This window comes from Aquila chrysaetos, chromosome 12, assembly GCF_900496995.4.
Source record: "Aquila chrysaetos chrysaetos chromosome 12, bAquChr1.4, whole genome shotgun sequence".
In the NCBI taxonomy this organism is placed as follows: domain Eukaryota; kingdom Metazoa; phylum Chordata; class Aves; order Accipitriformes; family Accipitridae; genus Aquila; species Aquila chrysaetos.
In genome coordinates this window covers 23486533-23511563 of record NC_044015.1, presented here as the reverse complement: position 1 = coordinate 23511563, position 25031 = coordinate 23486533, and the positions used below count along the sequence as shown (strand labels likewise).

Below are 25031 nucleotides of genomic sequence, written 5' to 3'. Positions count from 1 at the left end.
TATATAATAAAATATAAATAATAACAAATAAATAAATATAAAAATGGCATAATATCTCCATACTGAACCAAGATTGCAGTTGTGGTTAATTCATTGCAAGAAGGTTACAGCAGAAACAGGAACAGCACAAAGAAGGGCAATGAAAATGAACACAGGTAAGGAAAAGCTTCTATAGAAAAAGTGATGAAAGCCAGCACAACTTGTTTGGTTTTGTGGGTTTTTGTTTTTTTAAAAAGGCTCATATGGCTAGCCCAACTCAAGCTGCATCATGGCTTTGACTTCAGCATAAAATTCTGTCATGCTGGATGGAGTGAAGACAGGATGGGTTGTATGGGGCATTTTCAGAACCCTCAGCAATGTCCCTGTAGGTCTTGCCACACACTGTTTTGCGACACAGACTGGAAAGACCAGATAATACTTCCACACACCTCTGATTTTAAAATTACATTTGAATCTTTTAGTTCTGTTGTACTCTGAATTTAATCTGTTTCATACCAAAGCATACTCAGAACTGTCTAGTGTCTTGCTGATGGTAGGTTAACGATCACACATCCATAACCTTACATTTGCAAGGGTTAATAAACAAAGACCACTTGCAACATTGGTGATGTATTACAAGGAAAATTCTTGAAGGGCAATGAAATATCAGCCAAAAAAATTACAATAGAAGGCAGGATGATTGTGTTAATACTTACCAGCTGAAATAGCTTAAAGAAATCAACATTTGCATACAAGGCATCTTCTACTCTCTGTAGGCTTTCCTGGGACAAGGCACACATGGCCTTGTGCACAGAAGGGAGACCTCTTCGGCTGCTGAAGATAATAAAGCGGTCCAGGAGCATCTGACTGCAAGCAATCTCCTTCAGGGTCAAGCTAGGGACACCGTAGGCAAACTGCAACCAAAATCAATATTTCATTTACTGTTGTGGAATCTTTATACTGCTCAGGAACAATTAAAGATTTATCAAAAGTGGACACCTTGATATCAGCCCCTGCTAATATTTTCATGAGTGGCAGAAGAATGTGGTCAGCTGAAGCATTAAGTCTTGAACCACATTCACTTGATGTTATGCTAGATTACTGTGTCTTCAGTCACGTTTTTCCTCTTCTCATTAGTGATCCTTCCTTTCATTGCAAAAGATCTTGCAAGTCATCTTCTCTTTCTCTCTCTCATCTAAGCATACCTGATGCCATACTACCCATCCTTGTGGTTAAGGAGGGATAGCTACGGCTTGCTTGAAAGTATTTCCCCAGGACCAACCGATTGTGCCACATCACTCTACCTTTCATGTTTAGGCTAGTTATATTTTTGCTGTTAGTTGCTCTAAGAGAAAAAGGCCAGTTCCACTGATTCTCAAGCTTGATTTCCCTCAGTATTTTATTTCAGTTATGACTATTCCACCCCAATGCTTCCCCACAGCCATTATTCATTGTCACTGTGCACAGGCATACAGCCAGGCTTTACAAAGTCATTTTACATTAAACCACACCCATCTACTGATTACCACTTCAAATATAAACACAGAACAGAAAAAAAACAATTATTTTCTTCAGTATTCAACCACTGGGAACAGATTAGTTTATAGTTAAACCAATGTAAATGCAGAATAACTCCAAAGAAATCCCAGTACCTGGGATTTACATTGTTGTAATGGAATACTCTTCTTGGTAGTCTATGACTCAGTTCTACTTGCTTTATAATGCACAGAATACATGGCAATATAATAAAAAGTAGCACTGGAAATTGCTCATAAGCTAATGTTCCCATCCTCTGTCTGCTTTCACAGTACAAATTGTAAGGAAAAAAGCTCACAATACTGTGATGACTATAAATTCCTACTGTGTTTGAGACCAACACAGATTTTCAGACAAACAAGAACTATGCACTGACAAAATATCACTAGGCTTAAGGAATTTAATGGGCTGCATAGAAAAAGAAATTGTCAAAATCTGCACAGAAAGTCATTTTATTTAGAAAAATAATGTGCTGAGCATTCCAGTCTTTAAGACATTTGATTTGGATCAAAACAAATACACTACACCTACTCCACGTCAGACATAGGTACACATTTATTTCCTATCTAAGCAAATTAACATGGCCATCTAAGAGATTCTGAACATTATTAAAATTTTGTATCTGCAAATATCCTATAGTTGTGAAAAGAGGAAACTGTGACATAAACATAATTGAGAAAGATTAAACACACACACACACACAAAAGAGAGGTTATTTACAAACTGTAACTGCATTTCAAGAATGTTCATGAACAGATGGGATTAGAAAAACATAAAACCTCTACCCTTCCAATTTTTCCGGTAGAGTGGGCTGTTGCCAATCTTTCCTGAACTTCTTATTGTGATTTAACATCAGTCTCTTATCCTTATCTTAGAATGACTCAAAAAAGCAGGCCCTCCGAGGAAAACTTCAATACTTTTTTGTTTTTTAATCAATGTGTCACTCTTTGGCCAAAGCTGGCAAGATGAAGTCCAAATTTTTTTTTCAGTTAGTTGGCTCTTTGATCAGGTTTAGCTTTCAGCTCTGTGTGTCATTTCCTGCACTCCCAGGCAGCTCAGACCCAGATCTGCAGCCAGCTGTTGGCAACAGTCAGGCTCTTGTAAACAAGTTGCTTTCAGGTTGATCAGCTCTGTGCCGTCAGAGCCGGGGGAAAGGGTGTACAGTGATATGCAAGCAAACTGAGGGTAGAGCAGCATGAAGTACTAGAGATGAATTATCATGGCTGAGGCTTAAGATGACCACAGATCTAGGTTCTAGTCATGGCTCTGCAACTTCTACCTCAACCAACCGTAAGTCCAGCCTGACTAACTTGCTTATCAAGAAGGTCTATAGGAATTAAGCGATTTACCTCCCATGGGAGATCAAGTGTTCAATTCCTATTGAAAATAATTCTCTTGGGGTCTTTTGAAAATTATGAGATTAGTTGTCTGCATCAGTTGCTCTTGGAGGAAGTATTCACAGCACTTTCTTTCCTCATAGCTGTAAATCAGCTCTTGTGAGATGATCTTGTACCCCTGTGATTACTGCTAACAAGAAAACCCTATGGAGGACAGCAAAAGTGGTATTTAACACCAGGTCTCCTCCAGCTTCCTCTCTAACTGATGTTCAGATTTCTTTAATTTCCAGCATGAAGAGAACTACGTCTCTTTCTACATCAGCACAGAAAATACAGCAGAAAAAGACCAAGTTTCAATGTTCCAGCAGGTTTCAATCATACTTTCAGTGATGGTGTTAAAAACTTCAGTCCTGATACACTTGCAGGCAGAGTTTTTAACAGTAGATGAATGAATGCCACTGGGGAGCTAACAGACACTAATACATCAGCACACAGTTCTCCTGGCGCAGCGATGTCTGGCAAAGAAGAGGTTAGGGACAAAAAGGGAAAGAGAAGCCCAGCAGGGTATCTGTATATATTCTTCTTGTCATGAGCAGCAAGGAAGCAAATTTTCACCATCTCAACTGATATGGAGGTGTGAAAATAAATAAGATGTATCAATTGACACTTACTTCGGTATTGTCTTGTGGTATTGCTTCATGACAAAGTGAGGAGAGGGGAGGGCTTCCCCTGGTACTAATCAAGAATACAGCAGATAAGTAATCTGGCTACTAGTCACACCAGCTGGAACCTGTGGTGCACAAAAGGAACTGCATTCAAGTTCATTAATGCCCTCCCTCTTTCTGGCCACACACAGTTCCAGCATTTGTGTTTTATGCGGCAGTGAAAAAGAGGAATTGAGTCTTTCAGCCTCAATTATTCACTTGCTTCCACCCACACACTAATGCAGTGTAGAAATTGTTCCAGAGTTCTGATTCAGCAACATTCATTCATTAATACAGCATTCCTCGCAGAGCTCCCAGCCACCAGCACATGCAGAGGCAGAAACAGCCTGAACTTGGTCAAACACAGTCCCCTGCTTAGCTGCTTCAGGAGGGATTTGACCTGCAGTTTTCACTCTGAATTTTCTGAGCAGATCTATTATTCAATCAGAATCTAAGAAAGTGGGTCTCCTTCTCCACTCCCACCTATTCATGTGGGACAATTCCATAAAGACACCATATTACTCTGGTGATATTGGGGCAGAGAATTTAAGTGTGAATTTAAGAACCTCAAATAGTTCTCTGCTGCAGTTTATCAGGAGTGCTGTCTCAAAAGGATGCCCAGCTGTCTTATGCTTTTGAGCCAAGTCTTTAATCATGGGGACAGATGCATTGCTTGGCAGTATCGTTTCTTGATGCTCATTATTTGGGAGCAACAACAGCATCGGACCAAATAATCTATATTTAATGCATATTCAAAATGTTTTTTAAAGACAAAATAAACGCCTCTTCCTCTAGATTCACAAAAAACAAAGGGAGAAGTTGTACAACCAACCTATAAGGTAGCAGGTATTCTGGGCACAAGGTCGTCACTGAGGCTACTTTGCATATACAACTCAAGAGATTGCATTCCACAGAGATAACAGCTTGGTAGCTGTTATACTCTACCCACCTGTTCGGGGCGCACTTGAGCATTAATAAGCTGGAAAACAACAATATCTGGGAGGCCAGCATCTTCCAGCAAGAAGGAAGTAAGTGTCTCCCCATCTTTCAAAATGTCTAGAATTCGTATTCCTCTTCCTGGGTGAAGAAAGGAGTGCAGAGATCAGTGAGATACCAAACAACGTAAGTTAAAGAACAAATCATACCCTGGCTTAAACCTGCAGAAAGTATGTACTTTGGCTTATATACTTAATAGTGACTAATGGGGTCCAAACCTATTTTTGAAATTCAAAATAATTTTAATCCTTTGTTGGGGAATGATCATCAGAAAATGCTGAATGTTCTGACTCTGCATATCAGATCTCTCAAAGGTGTTTCAGACTAGAACTTCAGCAGTGGAAGTATTGACAGCATCCCTGACTGCATTTGAAAGTGTCTGTCTTTTTTCTGAGGCAATGCTTTATTTTAAATGTTCAGATTCAAGTGTGCTACCGTTGTTAGTGTCCTTTCTTCTGGGCCTTGTGTAAATAACTTTAGCCAATCTTTTACATTTACGCTAATTTATCACTTGCTGTCCATTAATCTTAGCTAGTTAATTTTATTCTATAGTATTGCAAAAATTGTCCTTTGAAAAATCTTTCACAAGAAAAAATTCATTTTCCTTAGAGAAGCATAAATTGTTTGTAGTTTAATAGTCATATTAAACTAGATTACCAACTATTAAACTAAAAACTGACAAATCTTCAGGCAAACCAATGAGACTACCCACTATTAAATTAAACACATGTGAGAGGCCACCAAATTTCCCTAATCCCATCTATAACAATATTCAAAATACTGCTGATTTGAAGTCAAACAGTGCCAATGTTTTTTAATTTGTCTCTGTTACAAATCAGTATCAGTGTGAATTCCACCTCAGTATGGTCCAAGTGAAAGCTTGGAAAGTGAATGTTGCTCATGTCCATTGAATACTACAGCCTTTATTAAAGGTAGTTCACATAGCATCAACAGACTTTGGCAAAGAATGCTTGAAAAGCACTAGTTCTTCCAGTCTTTAGAACAGGCAATTGAAACTGATAGGAGTAGCAGGTATCATACTGACACAGGGAACGTAGCTTTAGACATCTCCACATAAACATGCACAAATTTGCTGCCGAGCATCTCTATTCTGTGAGTTAAGTAGAGTCTCATCAGAGTTTGACAACTAACTTCCACAATTCCATCTGCAATAATCGTATTCTGCCCTAGGGCTCCAGGGGCTGAGCAGAACTTCTTCAGTTGCTCCTCTATGTATTTGTTCAAGCAGTAAACACTGAAAACAATAGCAGAGGCCTGTCCCTCATTCTCACTGATGCTGTCCCTGGCACCCAGGCATTGTGGAGGAAAAAGCACACCACAGGAACAAATCTCATCAAATGCGTCAGTGTAAGAGGCAAATGGGAAAAGGAAGGAGGACTCAAGAGGTAGATCTGGTTTAAGGAATCCAGAGGAGGAACAAGCTCAATTCTGACATTTCTTAATTTTTCATTGATCAGCTCTGCAGCTATAACAATATTCTGTTAAGATTGTTACTTACAGGCAATAGCAGTAAGCTACACACACAGAGAACTTAAATAGTCAATTCTGCAGTACCTTTTTCTGAATGGAAAAATGTGGCAATTCACATTTTATTATTTTAGCTACAGAACTGACTTTGTTACTTTCTCTCATGAAACAGAAGATTCCTAACTTCTTTTTTTTTTTTTTTTTTTTTTTTTTTTTTTTTTTTTTTTTTAAGTAAAACACATTAACACCCCACCCCCACCCCACCCCAATTCTGAAAGAGCATTAACATTATATTTCACAGGAGCGGGGAGGAATGTACTCTATTTTCCAACTGCTGAGTAAAGTTGATACGGGATGCAAAGGCAACTTCGCAAACCATGAGGTGTGGTACCTTAGCAATATGTTGCAAACCCATGCCAGGTCATGCTTTTCCTCACCTCTAAATAGACGGATTTGGTTTCTATAGCTGTGTACAAACCACAACTCAGACTATACTCAGGTTCTTGTTTGCATTCTGGGGCATTTTGATTGTCTCACTGTTATTTACAATGAGATAGTCCCTTTTTTACTTCTAGTTAGAAACCTCGGATAAGATAGTGGAGCATGTATATCAGATGATTTGTACACATCTTATTAAAAGTATATGGAGAGTGACTGTTTGATTTTAATTAGAATATTATTCCTGTGGCAAAGGATTTGAGAATGAGACAGATCAGTTCTTAAAGCCAATCCATTTTGGTGCCTTTAGTTTTAGGAGTATTGTGGTGGGTTCACCCTGGCTGGACGCCAGGTGCCCACCAAAGCCGTTCTATCACTCCCCCTCCTCAGCTGGACAGGGGAGAGAAAATATAACAAAGAGCTTGTGGGTCAAGATAAGGACAGGAGAGATCACTCACCAATTACCATCACGGGCAAAACAGACTCAGCTTGGGGAAAATTAACTCACTTTATTACAAATCAACCAGAGTAGGGTAATAAGAAATAAAACCAAATCTCAGAACACCTTCCCTCCACCCCTCCCTTCTTCCCGGGCACAACTTCACTCCCGGATTCTCTACCAAGCCCCCCCAGTGGCACAGGGGGATGGGGATGGGGTTTACGGTCAGTTCATCACACATTATTTTCTGCCGCTTCATCCTCCTCAGGGGGAGGACTCATCACACTCTTCCCCTGCTCCAGCATGGGGTCCCTCCCATGGGAGACAGTCCTCCACACAAACTTCTCCAATGTGGGTCCTTCCCACAGGCTGCAGTTCTTCACTAACTGCTCCAGCATGGGTCCTTTCCACGGTGCGCAGTCCTTCAGGAGCACACTGCTCCAGCATGGGTCCCCCACGGGGTCACAAGTCCTGCCAGAAAACCTGCTCCGTGGGCTCCTCTCTCCACAGATCTGCAGGTCCTGCCAGGAGCCTGCTCCAGCGTGGGGTTCCCACGGGGTCACAGCCTCCTTTGGGAACCCACCTGCTCTGGCGTGGGGTCCTCCACGGGCTGCAGGTGGATATCTGCTCCACTGTGGACCTCCATGGACTGCAGGGGGACAGCCTGCCTCACCATGGTCTTCACCACGGTCTTTACTATGGGCTGCAGGGGAATCTCTGCTCCGGCGCCTGGAGCATCTCCTCCCCCTCCTTCTTCACTGACCTTGGTGTCCGCAGGGTTGTTTCTCTTACATGTTCTCACTCCTCTCTCCGGCTGCTGTTTCTGTCTGTCCCAACTTTCCCCCCCCCCCTTCTTAAAAATGTTATCACAGAGGCGTTACCACTATCGCTGATTGGCTCAGCCTTGGCCGGCGGCGGGTCCATCTTAGAGCCGGCGGGTACTGGCACTCTCTTGAACACAGGGGAAGCTTCCAGCAGCTTCTTACAGAAGCCACCCCTGTAACCCCCCCACTACCAAAACCTTGCCACACAAAGACAATACAAGTATCTTTTCAAATTTTGTACTTAAAGCCCAAATACTCAATGAAAAATTTATTATTAGTCCATTTCCTACTTTTCCCCAGGATTGAGTTTTGAGTTCAGCAGGTTAAGTAAAAAATTAATGAAGTCATATAATTTGCAATCCTGTTTATAAGACGTGTGCAATGCCTTCTCCCTCTAAACACATCATCAGAACAAGAAAGTGTTTCCTTCTTCACTGTTCCAAACCTATTTCAGCTAACACTTGAAGCAAAGTATCTCCAAGCTCTTCTCTGGTTTATGCTGCTAGTATATATTCAGGCATATTCCTAGCTTTCCATTCCTCTGCATCTTCCAGTGATGCTTTCTTACTGCTCCTGCCTCTACTGTAATAATAACTAATGAAATCTCTTTATCCATGTGTTTTACTTTGGGTGGTGAGATATCCATGGGTTTGTGTTTTGCCTACTGTTATTTAAGGAAGAATGGAGCTGACTGCCTCTCTCTCTCAAATGAAAGGTGTTTGTTACAACACTGGATGAGTTTTAACTTACCCTCTCTAACAGTAAGCAGAGTAACAGCCACATATGAAATAAATTATAATGTTGTCAATCTGCAGAATAACTACCAGTCAGCAGTCAGAAGGAAAAATTCAGTAGTCTAAAGGATATAGACAAAACAATTACCTGCAATTCTTTCAGGATTAGTCCTCATTGTTTCCATAAACTGAGTCATAATGATCAGTTCTTCCCAGATTCTGCCAAGGTCACGGATTTCAGGGGCTTCCAGTAAGAGCTCCTGAGCATCTCTATATACCCTTGCAAGGCTGAAAGAAGAAATAGTGAACCAACAATAATTTAAGACTGATGACTCTTGAGAACCTTTCACACACACAGAAGAGTGAAGTCAACTTTCTCTGTGTTAGGGATGAGGAAAAAATAAACTATTTTGTCCTTAGTCTTGAAACTCAAATGTCAGTTTTGTGGTGACATACAGACTAGTTCCAGGTGGTGTGGGATTCAGTTAGATTTGGAAGTTCACAGAAGGTTTAAGAGGGCTACTGGTGTTGCAGAAGGTTGGCCTCTCATACACTTTCTTCATTAGCCACGCTGATCTTTCTGGGGAGACAGGACCTTCCCCAGAGAGCATTCACCTCACAGCTATGGTGCAAATCTGCTCTGCTTCTGGCCCAGGCTCAGCTCCAGCATTTGGATGGGGCACTCTGGGCACATGCAGCCCTGCTCAGCCAGGTAAGTGACATGGAATCATTCAGACACAGAATCCTCTTCCCTTCCCCAGTTCAGTCCCCTCCAATGTAAGGGTGGTGTTCAGGTCCCTTCAAAGCATTTCTTCTAGGAAAGGCAGGAAAACGGGAGTGACAAACTGTCACAGGCAGCTGTTCACCTACTGGTTCTGGGTTAGAACATGCAGTTCAAGTGAGGATGCAATCAGGCCCTGTGTTTATAAACGAGTACAAAAAAATTCTCATTCGCAGCAGGAGAGGCCATTACACTTCTTTAACGGTGTTATGTTTTTCCATACAAGGAATGGTATATCTCAGTCCTCTTTGACTTCTTTTAGCTTACAGGAAACAGCAAACAGGAAGGACTAAATTCTTTCATAAAACACAATGTATTTGCTTCCTCTGTAATGAGCTGAATTTACTCTGACTCACAAAGGGACAGTTTGCTCTGTAATAAGCAACCTAGAAAAGCCAGAACATATAGAAAACAGAACCCTGTAGCTTCAATGTGTGATTGACTGTAGCCCACAAAAAAAGTGCAGCTGACTATTTTAAATTCTGTTCACTAGGAACAAAAGGTCAAATGCTAAGTTAACTCCAAGTTACAGACTTTCACATGACTGGAGCTTTAATGGCCTTGACATTGTTAGCTCATGAATTTTAATCATTGGATGCTCCAAAGTGGACTATTTGCAAAGGGAGATTTGGAGCATTTTTTATAGCTATTCTAACAGGTTTTTACCCTAAGGGTCTTTGTCCACTATGTTGTCTTTCATGACTCAGCTATAACAAACAATGCAATAAAGCACTCCCACAGCTCTTTTTCACTAACAGTCCAGAAATGTTCTATCCTATGTTGTTAATAAGCTTAGTATCTGAAGGTTACTATGCTGGTTAAAGTCTTACTAGTATGTAGCCAAAACAGGTGCTACATAAGAAGTGGCAGCGCAGATTTTCCTTTGCTGCTACTTCATCAGAGCTGTCATACAGAAGGGACAACTCAAGTGATGAGAAAAGAAAGCTTAGGGGTTTCATACTTTTATATCAAAAAAATTTGTCCTGAGACGTTCACTAAGCAGTAGGCAATAGAAAGGATGGATTTTACTAAGTGAACACATCTTCCCTAGGGACTACTACAACTGAACTCTTTCTTGAAAAGGACCAAACCCACCATCATGAGCTCTGTTTCAACTTCGCTGGCCATCGTTGGAATGAAACTGATGTGCTAGAACTGAAAATTTTTGTCTTCCAGTATTTGCACGCCGGTGCTTTCTTAAATGCTCACCTTTCACTTTTCATTCACACCACAGAACAATTCTTTAAAATATGCCTCAGTGCACTGCTTACATGGAATTGTTGTAGTTGGACACAACACCTGGACCCTCTCCACGGGTTGGGCTGCGGAAACAGGGGTTGTTCATGTTACAGAAGATGCCATGTAACCATGGCAGTGTTCCTGCAGATGGCATTGCCTTGTTTGGGAAGTGACCTTGAGTATGGAAACAGAAATATAAATGATTAGGTGTCTTTTCTAATGCAGCTTGTGTGAATCTAAATAGCATGATGGGTTGGCTCACTACAGAAGGAATGTGATGGAAATCATACAGGTTTCTCTTTTACTAAGCAAAAAAAAAGTCACTAATAGAAGCAATATGGCTATTTTCAACTGAAATAAATTGACATAACTTTTTTTTTTTTAAATAAGTAGTGAGGCAGTAACTTTTTCAGTAACAGAATTACAGAAACCTACAACTTCATAGAATAGTGATACCTTGTGTAAGAAGTCCGAAAGCATCTCACAGCAAAACTAGAGCTTTTTTTTTTTTTTTTTTTCCCTCCTCACTGGTAAATCTTATAACATATGGCTATAAATAACTAAACTACTTGAAGCAAAGTCTGTTCTTTTGCCACTGGAGAATAATACTCGGCAACCAGCTCCATTATCTCTGTCTGAGAACTTCTAGCCATTATCTAGCACAAGTCAGAGCATTAAAACATCTTATGTTCTTACATTCATGTTGGCGATACAGTGGATTAGTTTTCCTCAGCCAGACAAGGGCAAGAAATAATGACACGGGCCATACAAGCTCCACCAGAAAACGAAGCTGGAAAAAAAAAAAGAAAAAATAAATTAAAAATAAATTTTGCAGATGAACCATGTATAGTGTTACTAAGTGACTAGAGGGCTGAGGCTCCTTCTCACAGCAGCAATACCCAGTGCAGCATGTGCCCATGGTTATCCCTTGCCTGTTTCACCATTTGGAAAGGACACCTGGAAATAGCAAGGATTTCATCAGAGCACCATGAAGCATCACCATTAATGCAGCAGCTTCTCCATCTTCTCCATCTCTTCTAATGAAACTTTTAAGCATCCTGAGTGAGATAAAAAGAGATGGCAGGTAGTACTAAACTGCCAGATAGACCACATATAAGTCTAAATAGTTTTTATACAAAGTGGATGACTCTATAACAAAACAGGAAAAAAGGATTAGATGCAAAAGAGAAAAAATGTGGGGTTTTTTTTAAACCATGCTTTCACAATGCTAGGCTCATTAGTAGGCTGTCAGTGCACTGTGCTTACCCAGAGGTAAAAGACTTTAGCATAAGCTTGCATTCTTTGATCTTTACTTTTGTTTCTTTTTGTCATCATTCGTTTCAACATTATTAATTTTCTAATACAGGTAGAAATGTATACATTAAGATCAAACACCTTATTCAATAACAAAGACGACCCCATCAAAGGCCACTTCATTGCCCAGATCTTTCAATACACTTAGAACAGTCACCAGCTCCCAGTCATGACAGAAAATCAAGGGCACTGCTTTACGTCAGAGCAACATCCTGCCTGGTTTTCAGTCTGTTTCCTCCACTCCTGTGTTTCAGTTTGTTTTACTGTCTCTGTGTGTTTTGGCAGAGGTTTGAAACTACAACTTTTTGATCCTGTGACAGAGGCTTTGGGCTCCGAGGTCCAGCTATAGGATTTTTGTGTCCAGCCACGTGGCACTTTTTTTCTCCTACAAGAGCCAGGACAAACTGTCTCCAGAACCGGGGTTGTAGCACATGCACAGGAAAGCCCTCCCTGCCTCCTTTGCTTTGCTCCTGCCTCCCCGACCAGGCACCAAATATGTAACAATAATGCATACAGCAGCAGAGCCAGAGACAAGATGGGTCACGTGTGAATGTTTTTTTTTTCAAACTGAGTGATGCAGGGCAAAAGATACTCCACAGCATAATTAAGAACAGGTTTTTGGACCTGCCCTGTTTTTTCCACTGTAACTTTGTCTAATAGCTTTAGTTAAGCATAGCTTATGCTTACAGCAAAAAGGTAGAAAGCTTTACACCAGGCAAACATTTCTTATCTTGCACTTTTTCTCTTAAGGCTTTCTTTCTGATATTTTTATAGACAGACAAAATCTTACCAGTAGCAAAGCGCAGATGACACAATTATTAGAGAAGGAAACCTGCCATTGTACAGTTCTCCTTGACAGCTGTTGTGCACAGCTCAGAATACAGTGTTACAGACCATTCTCTGCAGGGGTCCACAAGGTCTGATTAACACCCATTGCCATCCACTTGATAAGACATTTGAGACAAGCACTACACACCTATAAATTCAGATGGGTAAGAACCGGGGAGACTCCTTGGTTGTCATCTTCGTTGCAGAGTTCATCTGGTTTATTGTTCAGATGTCGATTCTTACTTCATTCCCAGGAAATACAAAATCCTCAGACTTGAATTCAGTAATTCCTTTCTGTCTGAGCTAATGAGTTTGGAAGGGATTGAAGGCTAAAGCACAAGGGAAGCTTTCTTTCAAGCTGGTACACAATGTGTCATGCGATAAGGACGGACCAAGCGCTGTTAGGCTCCTGATTCTTTCCTGTGATCCTTTTCCTGAGGACACACAGGTGTCTCAGAACTCACTAGAAGGATCAGAGAGCAGCCCATAAGCCTGCAGAAACCTAAGATAAACAGCCAGAAATCCCAGCAACATGTACAGAGAAATGTAATATCCAGACGGACCTGTAATGGACCAAGCACAGTGATAAGACCATATAAATATGACAAGCTTAAATTGGCTGTGAATCAACTGTTAAATCTGTAACTAAGTCTTTCCTCTTGTGAATTAGATTAGAATAAATGATGAATTTGAATAGAAGATTGGATATGCTTCCATTTATGGTACTGCATGATGGTTAACAAAAACCAGACTTATTTTCCCAAAATACATTTTATAGCTACTTTTGACATTATGGATTTTTGTTTTGGTTACCTAGTTTCTCTGTGTGGACAAATAAATGTGTAGGTTTATATACTTAGAAAAGGAAGTTACTTCTACTGACTCTGTTGTAAAATGTTTTACTCTTCAGAGTGGAGAAAATATTTTTTTGTTGTGGATTAAATCACTGTGCTTAGAAGCTAGGAATGATCATCACAGAAAGGGATCTCTGGCAACACCAAGATAGCATTTTTGAAAATTCTATAGGAAAAAGTAAACAAGAAAAAAGAGAATTCCTGAAACCCAAGCAGTCACTTTGGGTCACACATGTGAGCAGATTTGCCCAAATAAAACAGTATTTCATACACTGAAAATACTGAAGAATTACATGAAGACCCATTTGCTAAAAATTAAAAAACAGCGGCTTCCAATTCTCTCAGTACGCACATTTGAAGATCAGAAAGATGTGGATTTTCTGGTTGGGTTTTTTGGGGGTTTTTTTGTTTTTTTCCCTGAACTTGAGAACCAAAGTACTACAGCTCTTTGACAATCGGTAACTGAAGTCCAGCTTCAAAAAGGAGTCCTTATATTTGGTGTAATTTACCTCAAGTATAGATTGGTGACTTTCATACTGTATTAAATCATGAGCTAGCAATGTTATATGCATCAGCTCTTGATGGTAATGTAGACTGTGGGAGACAGTCTGCTGGGAAGCTGTGAAAGAAGGGACATTCTATTTGTCTGTGAAGAAAATCAGATAATCCTTTGATCCTGGAAATTTCAGCACACGAGTCATTCCTAATGACTAAAATCACGTCAGCATAGGTAAGCATTTCAACTCATCCCATGGTTCAGTTTGACCCTATTAATCTGTTATTATAGCAAAATTGTTTGCATGAATGTTACAGCCTCACAGATGCCGTAATGTACTTTTTCATTATTTTTATTTTGAAACAGGTAGTCTATCTCTATAGGACCTCAGAGGAACTTCTTTTGCTGGACAGTAGTAGTTGCAGTACATCAGATGACCAATACCCTAGTTTGAGGTTTTGTTTGATCCTAAGAAAATTTGTCTCTAAAAAAAAAAAAAAAAAAAAGAGAAGAAGAAAAAAAGAGCTACGATGAAATAAGGTGGAAAGTAATAGATAAATTTGCTCTAAGACAAAGTATCATAAGATCTAAGACGATTTGAAAGGATTTAAAATACTTGTCTGATTTTCACCTTATGTCATTCAGCCATATTAATAAAGATAAAATTTGTGTGAACTTTAGGGCCCTAACTGGATTCACATCTAAGAGCAGCTGGATGTGAGGAGCAAATCTACAGTTAGGAATCAAACCTCCCTGAGCTGAATGGTGCTCATGATGTTTTCTAATAGCAGATCTTTTTTTGTGAAAATACAAAAATATTACTACCCACATGTCCTGGTTTTGGGTTAATTTTCTTCCTAGTAGCTGGTATAGTGTTATGTTTTGGATTTAATATGAGAATAAGAATGGTAACACACTAATGGTTTTAGTTGTTGCTAAGCAGTGTTTATACTAAGTCAAGGATTTTTCAGCTTCTCATGAAGTTGGGAGGGGACACAGCCAGGACAGCTGACCCAAACTGGCCAAAGGGATATTCCATACCATGTGATGTCATGCCCAGTATGTAAACTGCGGGGAGTTGGCCGGGGTGGGACGGGGGCACAGATCGCTGCTTGGGAACTAACTGGGCATTGGTCAGCGAGTGGTGAGCAATTGCATTGTGCATCACTTGTTTTGTATATTCTAATCCTTTTATTATTGTTATTGTAATTTTATTATTATCATTATTATTTTCTTCCTTTCTGTCCTATTAACCTGTCTTTATCTCAAGTCATGAGTTTTACTTTTTTTTTTTTTTTTTTCCCCCCTCTCGATTCTCTCCCCCATCCCACTGGATGGGGGGGGAGTAAGTGAGTGGCTGCATGGTGCTTAATTGCTGGCTGGGGTTAAAGGACGCCACCACAACTCTTCTCCTGGTACACAATACTATTTGTCAAAGAAAATCCCAGTATAAGTATTCTATGTTCGGTCTGTAAAAAGCAGCTTTGCAAACTGCACCAGACAAGATCCTGGACAGCAGGCCCATACAAAGATCACATTTGATTCTTTGAGGAATTTGTGATTTTTACATGCTGATAAATGTACCAGTCACTTCATCCAGTAGAGTGCATGGTCCAAAGCTGAAATCCAAAGACTAATACTTTACCTTTTGTCTTTTCCGGAGGATCCAGTTCTTCCAGAGTAGAAGTCTGACTTGCCTAAAGAAGCTCATTCTTCTGTATCAACACTTCTGGTTAACCTGTGGCAAAGGATGCATTACCATTCCTCAGCTGACAGCTGAAACAGACCTCAGAGCAAAATAACAGTTTTCTGTTCTTATTTTAAGATTACGTTATCATAGAGATCGGTTCCTTTCATTGTCTGCACCATTTTATTTTGCACTTGATACACTATCACACATGAAAAATCACAGTTTTCCTTTGTTTGAAGGCTGTTTCCTGTGACACATTTGTCAGCACCAAAAAGCAATAGAAAGGAAAAGCATCTCTTTCGAATGAAAAAAGTAATTAACAATGAATACAGCTATTAACTTGGACTTGCAAGTAATGAAAGCAGTTAATTGTTGCATCATTTATCACATTAAATCTGTGCTTTCAAACTACTTTTTCCAAGAAAAGATGGATTTACAGCTGGACAGGATTTTACATAAAACTGTTTAGTTATTATGATAAAGACAGAATTAGGTTTTCCATTCAGACACTATAAAGGTATATTGATTAACACAGCCTGGAATGGATTTTGTAAAAGCAAATCCATTTTGTTGCCATTTTATTAAAAAATACAGGATCTCATATTTTTATCGTTTTAAATTCAGCAACTCCCACTACACTTTAGTAGGTACACAACAGAATTTAGACCATTGTATGCTCTGTTTTCTAGGTTCATGACTAATTTTAATCACCATGAATTTTTACCTTCAAAAGGAAAAACAGAATTTGACATATAAATCTAAATACCAGCTAAAGGGTAAAAAATTAACCCACAGCTTGGTGACTTTGCCTAACACGATACGTTGAAAAATGGTCTTAATATTATAGACAATACTGGGATCCTAAACATGCATCATGACATGCAGAAGAGGACCAGTTTTCCTTTGGGAGATCTAGCTTCACACTGATGGGATCTGAAGCCTATTTCAACCCATTATGGGAGGAAACATTACTGAAGTCTTGACATTGAGACCAAAGAACTGAATACAGAAGAATAAGAAATTCTGTATCAAATTGGCTAAACGCTAGTCCTTCCAGAGTTTGCCATGCTGTATTTCTGCAAAAAGGCAGCCAACCATGTAGTAATGGAGGCCAACTTTGCAAGCCTAAGTGTCAGAACACAGACATTTCTTTTTCAGAGCCGACACTAGGAAACCAACCTAGATTGATTACTTGATTGCTGAGTGTACTCAGGAGACAGAAAAGGCTAAATTTAGACACTAACATTCAAATTTTTTTCTCCTTCACTAACTGAAAAGAAGCACATCTAGTTCTTATTCAGACATTTACCCAACCCAGGGCACTTCTGAGCAATTAGCTGCTGGAAGGGTTTAGAACCCAGGAATAAAATCAGCTGAGCACCACCAAGAAAAGTCAATACTTTTGCAGTTTCACTAGTGGCAGCAGGTTCTGCATGTAAGCAGGCTAATGTCTCATAGAACGTTCTCAGATGGAAAGCTGTCCTATTTTTGGTTGCAGGCAGCTCCCAGCAGTCACCAACTTGGAGCTGCCATTAGTGTGGCACGCCTGCCACTCCTCTGGAATTTCCAGTGAGGTTTGCTTCACAGAGTTGCCAACTATGGGCAGTCAGGTGGCTTTCTGACACTCTTGCATAACCCAGAGTTCTCCAACCTGCTGCTGTGCTGAAGAATGAATCCTGCAGCTGAACAAATGAGGAAAAGCCAGTTTTGTTCCAGCTCCTCTTGCCTTCCTCTAAACCCCAGATGGACACTGCAATCTTTCTGCAACAGCTATGAAAGGAAATTCAAGCCTTTGTGTCAAGGCCATAAAATCTGCAGTCTGCCAATGGCCTGGCCTCTCCTCTTCCTCCTGGCTCTTTAATGAGCCATCCATCATTAAGAGTTTCTATCTCAGTGAAAGATTCCCTAGCAGTACAGAGAGTCTTAGCTCATGTTCCTAAATCTCTTGCTATGTATAACATACATACCTGCACAACCCTGTAACTTTCACTATTATTAGTAAGAAAATTTGCAGTGCAAGGCCATAAACGGGATTAGGATTGCCAGATCAAATGCTGTTAGCTAGATTTTCCAGAAAAAAATGCTATTTTTGAGACTAAAAATATAAGTAGTAAAAAGCCCAAACCAATAACCTTGGGCAAAAAAAGGGCAGTAAGTAAGGTTATCCAGACTGTGCTTGCTATTTAACTTTTAAGGTTTTTTATATTAAACCTTGCTATTTACACTTGTTGATAGTGGTGGGGAGAGATATTTCTTATAAGAGGAGTAATTCAGTGACAGACAACCTAATTAATATGCACAAAGTGCCAAAGGAATTGCTCTTCAAGAAAGTGACTACTAGATTGATTACCAAAGTTAAGATTCTGGTAAATGCATCAGAATTTAAAAGTACTTTTCCTTTTGGCCTAAAACCAAACTATTCAAGTTATGGCATTAATACATGAAGTACAATCAACATATAAAACTTAAAGAAAGATTCTATTTTTGTCTTTTCTAAAGACACACTTTAGAATTACCTCTAATTTTAGGGTGAAAAAGAATACATTTATATTTCCCCAGACTGCTTTGTTTATAAAACCTTCACTAGGAGCTAAAGGTAAAGAACCTTGCTTTCCTAAATGGAGCAGCTTCACAGATGCGTTAAAGTATATTAACCTTATATGGCTTAGAAATCTGAATTAGACAGGTGAACATGAGATGAAAGTGTAGGGAAAAAAAAAACCCCTTAAATAATGCAATCAGAAGACACTGGACAGATAAGCCTCAGATTCTGTAGCAGCACAGAATAAATAAGGAATACTTAATTTTCAATCCTGAAATATCCTTTCCTATCTGGGCATTACTCAGACAGACTAACATAGAATTGTGCCGTTAAGATTCAAGCTCTACTAATTTGAGCAAAACACTATAATAAAGTAATGACGTATGACCATGATAAAAATAGTACCTAGCAATAATGTGTTGAGAAGTCCACTTGAGCTCAGGAGGTGAATGAACTTCTGGAGTGATTGGTCATGGTGGAGATCTATCTTCATTCTTTAAAGGCAGCACCCTGCTCACAAAATCAGTGGTGGCTTGAGACAGCTGCAATTAGAAACAGCACAGGCACTAGAAGAAATTCAGTTTCCAAATAAGCAAAGTTTATTAACATAGATATCAAGCCCCTCCTAAAACCAGAAAAAGCCCCCCACACTTCTGAACTGTTCATTCAGTTTTTCATTAAGAAGCTAATGCGAATTATGACTGTTACTATTTAAAATGGCATATGCTTGCTGCCTGAAAGCAACATGCTCAAGGGATGTGGCTTATATCTATGGCATATGAAAATCTGTGTTTTGTTAATTTTCCTTTTGCAGGAACTGAGTTCCTTTCCAGCAGGCTCATTGTAAAGGCCAACAAAAATAACTTGGTTCTATCACCAGCACACTACTGAAGCTTAGGAAGACTCTTACAAAGCTCCAACTCAAGAAAATAAAAAATAGTACTTATTTTTAAAATTTTTTTCTTTTTTTTTTTTCCTAGAAGTTCATACTATTACATGGAAGAACAATTTGCTGCATACATTCAGGAAGAAAACTCATATATTGTTGACAGAAGACAAGAAAGTAAAACAAGTAATTGGTTGCATCAGTCATTACCGCTAGTTTTAATACACAGTATAATAAATGTAAATACTGATTTTAAATCAGTAGAAATAAATTAATTCAATTTTTAAATTTTTAAAAAAATCTAATTTCTCAAAGTTCAATTCTATCTTACAAGCTCCAGGACAACATCAGAAGGAAAAAAAAGGGTTAAAAAAAAACTTTAAACAATGAAGTAATTAAAAAAAAAAAAAAAAAAAAAAAAAAAAACCAAAAGAAAAAAAAAGACCTTTTCTTCACTCTTTCTTCAGCAGGGAAATGTGACAGCTTTTATCACCTAGACCTTGCTAGACAGCACATATTCTACTGTTACAGCTAGAACCACAAAAAGGTGTCTGGGTTAGGAATAAAGTTAACCATTTATTTCTCAGCTGATAGCACAGGAGGCTGAAGACAGTCATGCAGTGAAACTGATATTTCTATATTTTACTTTATGTGAGGTAACAGTGAGGCCTAGAAATGAGGTAAGCAAATCAGCATTATGTATAGTAAGGTTTCATATTTTGACTGGCTGCCAACAACAAACAATAGCTCTTCCCTGACTTCATCCTGGTGTTTCAGTAGAAGATTCCTGGCCTCCAGACTGTCAAAAGCAGTTAGCAAAGGGTCCTTTTACACCTCTTACACCTTACACCTTATTATCCTCTTACACCTTATTATCAAAAGCTACCAAGAATTTATCTCAACTAAGTATTTCTTTAAGCCATTTTCTTCTGAATTTAATCATTACCTACAGTATGTTCCTGCTTTTGCCGAGGAGCCTGAGCTCCAGGGGTACTGTCATATCACAGCCTTCCTCATTACCATCAGGTTAAGAACAGTGTAACGTGTTCATTAATTCTCAAATTCTTTAATATTATCGTGACAAACAACTATCACCCTCCATAATTTTATTAGCAGATTCTTTCAAGTGTATGTCTGCTGATATGGCCTTAGAGAAGACAGACATATTTCCTACTACTTCAAAACTTAGTTCATAGGAATTTCAATACTTTCTCTAAGCTCCACTTGTTTCATGAAGGTGGCACAAGTGTTTTTTTCTATTGGAGACAATGTTTGAGAGACTGGAAATTTCTTCTGGGCTTTCTAGACAAATCAGAACTGCAGTAACTGGAGAAGACAATTTTTTTTCACCCCATTCATTTTCACAAATTATTCTGACAAAATTAATGTCCTTGCTGTTGCTACACTTCCCTTGTGAAAGGCCTGGGAAGTTTGTTCTTGTAACACTTGCGTGTGCAGAAATACAGGTAGTTCAGTACATTTCTTCAAGGACCATCACTCTCTAAGAATAGAGACAGCAAGACACAAAAGTACCTTTCACAACACCACTACAGGAGAAAAAAATTTTCGTTCTTCTCACCTGATCTTCGATTTTATATTTTATAGAACTTCTAAAATGTCAGCAAGCTGCAAACTCACACAGAAATACATTAAGCTAAATACAACATGACCTTATGTGTATTCAGATTAAGGCCTCCAGAGATGCATTCAGAGACGTTTTCAACAAGCTCTGTCCTACTTCAACTAATATTTACTAAATCAAGTTACATAGTAGTGTTAAATGGCTCATTTCACATCTCCAACATAAATTACCCCCAAGTAGTATGGTCAGATCCGGAAGCAAACAAGCACCGAGTGAACATTGAATTCTTTGTAGATAAGAATCTATAAGGGTTGAAAGAGACAGCAATGTAGCAAAACCTCCCACCAGTGCTTATGCCAGGCAATGGCTCTGTATAAGCATTATCACAGCTTCCCTCACTGCCTCGCTGTGACTGTTCTTCCAAGTAGAAGTTGATCACCAATCCAGCCTTCATTATTTAAAAAAATAAAAAGGGATGTGACAGCGTTTGCCTGTTTCTTTCTCCTTCACAGGGCTTTGGGGAGAGCTTTCAGAATTCTCCACAAAACTTTGTTTCACTGAACTTAACAATTGATAGGTTTACACCAGACCACACTGCAGCTCTGACAGCAGAGCACTGCACTCAGCACACTGCTTCCTTCCCAATGCATTCTCAGGACCTTCAAGCCTCTGCACAGACTGGCCACCTAAACCACTGACTTTAACCTGACTTCCTTCACAAAGGATGACATGGCAACCTCCCTTTTACAAGTGGCTTTGATCTAATTTCTCTTGGACATATGTTCATATAACAACTGAGACTCACCCTCCTGCAATCTTGACAGAGAACTAAAGGGCTTTATAAAGCCAGAGAGGAAAGTCCGCTCTGATTAATGGCAGTGCAAAGCAGAGAAACTAGTGCTGCTGCTGCTTGGCTGTAGACTGTGTTTAAGCACCATGACTACATGTGAGGCAATCAGACAATTTAATAGTTTTATTCAGCAAACAAACATTTTAAGCCTGAGATTCTAAGTCAAGTTATTTTAAGAAAATAGATCCTTTTTCTGCTGTCCCCATGTACACAGAGACAGCTCTAGCAGATTAAACTAATCTCTCCTAATTAGATTTTTTACAGCACAATTGGATGATGGTAGGGTATATTTGTTTTCTATGTTCAACTACATCAGCTATGCCTGTGACCCATTTTTGCTTTGTAAAGCATGGGATCTTTGAAAGTAAACAGAGAAAGCTTATGTGGGGCCTATCGTGTCACATGGGAGGGGAAAATACTGTTCAGTTTATGGAGCGCACTGCACGATTTCTCTGGTAGCTCTACCCACAGTTGCCACTATCACTTAGGGATTTCCTAATGATCTGTAGTTTGTTGCCAGCAGCAGCAAAAAAGGAGGCATTCCAATTATGTAACAGAACATAATGAAAGCAATGAGTGGAAATAAGAGATTAGGCGATAGGTCTTGCATTGTGCCTGCAACAGATATCTGATAACGTAAAAGTTCCCTGTGATGTACTTCATGAACATCTACATGCAATACACAGGGTCATATGTATGCGTGTTCTGTTATCCCCTCACCTACATATGCCATACTTTAAACAGCTATTTTAAATGCCAGCATTTTATTAGTTTTCTTATTTCCAGGCTTATTCCTGACTTCTGACTACAAAGTCAAATCTGGTTAAATGTTGTTTGTCCAGCAAATTATAAAAACATCCCTAGTAAACTTCCCAGCAACACAAGCAAAGATTTCTCTAAAAATAAGAGAATTTAAAAATTACATTAAAAGATACCTTTGAAAATATGCACACTCCTGTGTACTGGGTATGCTCATGGGCCAACACTTCTAATTTTCAGGAATAATGCTTTTCAGCCTCCAATTTCTTAACTGGTGAGATGTTCTTTAGAAGAGCATGTACCTAGACACAGCCTCACTAGAAAGCTAACACAATCAATGCTAACACAATTTTGCCCAGGTGACCTGTAGGAGCATGCGTGTATATATGTATCTTACATAGATAAACAAATACACCTGTGTGTGTAGAGGAAACTACACATACACCAGCTGGGGTTTTCTGAATTAAGGTAAGTTTTGCACCCAGCTATCTTAAACTTCTGCAGAAAATCTAAGCTGAGGTTTTTAAACTCCTCCTAATGTGTTTCAGAGGCCTCCCTCCACGAAATAGATAAGGAGTGACCTCAACTACAAGAATGGGAAGTTCTGGCAAGCTGGGGTCAAATGATATTTCTTTGATATGGCTGGTAGTAAAAAAGTTAAAGAAAGGAGATGGAAAGTGAGGAAACATGTTGCACTACTTGAATAGACAGCAAAGAACAAGCTGCAAAGAAACGAGTGCACAGAAACTAGCGGAAGCTGGATTATTCACAAGGTTGCTGATATAATGGTTCAAAGGGAGTGCTGACAAGAAACCAGAGAGAGCATAAGAAAAGACCCAGCGAAACTTCCATTATAAAGGTGTATTTCTAAGAATCAAAGACAATCAGAATCAGACTCCTCCACATGTCAAACACAAGAGAATGTGGCATCTTAGACAGATTCTGTAAACATGCAAACCCAGCAGTGGGCTAATCATCCCAAAACAAGCACAAAGCACACTAAGTGCAAACTCAGAAGGCATGTTTGCTACTTCTGGCATAATCCAGTTTACTTCACATAGACACTCTTCAGTCATCCAGCAGCACAAGGGCTGAGGAGTGAGGATTTTCCTAGCATTCACCTTCCTCATTTCACATTTTGGAAGGTTTAGGATGGCCTTTTCTTCTACCTGTGAGTGAAAACACTTTTCAAGGATGCCACACATCTCTGAATTTAGAAACAGAACTCCACTCTCTCGACTAAGATAAATGGGCATGCAGATAAAACATTTTATTCAGAAGGCTTGTCTCCAAAGCATCCTCCTGTGCAACTTAATTCTATGTTGACATGTTTATATAAAATAGCATTGTTTGTAAATATCAGTCCCCCCCAACTTCACTAGGGGAAAGTTGAAATGGTTTGTCCCATTTCCCCAACATATTAAGTCTATCTGTATATTGATAAGTGGAGTAGCCCAGTAAGACCATAGTTACAGTGAAATAGTGAGTGCTGAGGACTCAGCACCCACACAGTATGTGTCTGGGTGTTACTTTAGATAAGCTCCAGTCTGGCCCCATGGACTGAACATGCATTAGCAGCTGCAGCACATCAAGTACAGTGCTGAAGCACATGTTCCAGTTTAGTCTCATCCAAAAATAATCAAGTTTGTGTGCTCAGAGATCACCCTGTACTGTGAACCACAGTGGTACGTAGAGGTGTCACTTAAAAAGTACAAACATGCTCTGAACTAAGTTACCAATGTTAGCACACGCACACTAACTGTCTTGGCAGAGCGTTTCATGTCAGCTTTCAGATGGACTCACTTAGGCCTCTGCTAGACTACAAAAGCTAAAAGAACTCATGGATTTGCAAGCAAACAAGGACTTCTGAAATAGAAGCAATAAAAAACTGGAAAACTTACCACAAAAGCTTACCTCATGTGTGAGCACTGCTGTGCTATGGGAAAGAGGAAGGTTTCTGAAGGAATGTTCAGCTTGGCTGCAAAGAAACACATATCTTAGATGCAGTTAGTGCTTGCAGAATAACACTGCTCAGTTGTAAGGAGATTGTTTTAATCCCCTGCTTGATACAGAACAGCTCAACCTACGAGTTTAAGGACTCCTGAATAAAAATCCTCACAAACATCCAATATGATCAGCACAAGCACAATAAAATCTGTACTAGGAGGCTGGCATTTCTGAAGGTGTATCTTCAGATCTGAACAAAGCCCTGTATTTGAAAAGATAAGTCTCAGAAGGGTAGTTCTGGTAGCATTAGGAGCCCTGCTAAACAAACAGATGTCATGATTAATTAGGTCAGCAATTTATGGAAGTCGGTACTCTGCCAAAGCTTTAAGAGGGATGAGGCAGTGCTTTACCACTTCAGAAAACGCACTTACTAAGCAAATCTGGCACAGAAAGGTTTCCTTCCCAGAGGGCAAGCCGCAGGGTGCTGGCACTTTGCATGACCCAGAGCCCCTCACCTCTGGCGGGTGGGTGTGATTACTGCAATTCAGATGGGGTGAAGCAATTTCAAACACAAGACCTCGGGAAATCAGCATCAGAACCAGAAGAAACAATAGGGACCATCAGTAACATTTCCAGTCAAAAAGAAAGCCAAAGTCTTTCCCACCAGGCTTAAGGCTCCGCTGCCGCGGCCTGTCACGTCCCACCTCTGCCGCGGCCGGTTCCTCACGGCTCCGTCCTGCGCTGGCAGGAGGCGCCCGCCGCTCCCCGGGGCCTGCTGAGGCACTTCC

The 25031-nt window shown here is 39.7% G+C and overlaps 1 protein-coding gene across 7 annotated transcripts in view; it reads right to left on the bottom strand.

Moving 5' to 3' along the window:
- ABCA4 (ATP binding cassette subfamily A member 4) overlaps positions 1 to 24526 on the bottom strand; it is an 86827-nt gene extending 62301 nt beyond the window's left edge. For 2 of the 7 annotated variants that reach the window (XM_030032591.1, XM_030032593.1), the window contains exons 1-8: positions 24211 to 24525; positions 18625 to 18761; positions 15633 to 15725; positions 11192 to 11285; positions 10528 to 10669; positions 8624 to 8763; positions 4506 to 4633; positions 696 to 893 (exon numbers count right to left, since the gene is read on the bottom strand). In XM_030032591.1, coding sequence (XP_029888451.1) covers positions 696 to 893; positions 4506 to 4633; positions 8624 to 8763; positions 10528 to 10669; positions 11192 to 11285; positions 15633 to 15698 — 768 coding nt within the window. In that variant the 5' untranslated portion in view covers positions 15699 to 15725; positions 18625 to 18761; positions 24211 to 24525. Of the gene's footprint in view, positions 1 to 695; positions 894 to 4505; positions 4634 to 8623; positions 8764 to 10527; positions 10670 to 11191; positions 11286 to 15632; positions 15726 to 18624; positions 18786 to 20684; positions 20732 to 24197 lie in introns of all 7 variants that reach the window. The other 5 variants (XM_030032589.2, XM_030032592.1, XM_030032590.2 and 2 more) reach the window with 5 other exon arrangements.
- Between the last annotated feature and the right edge of the window lie 505 nt (positions 24527 to 25031).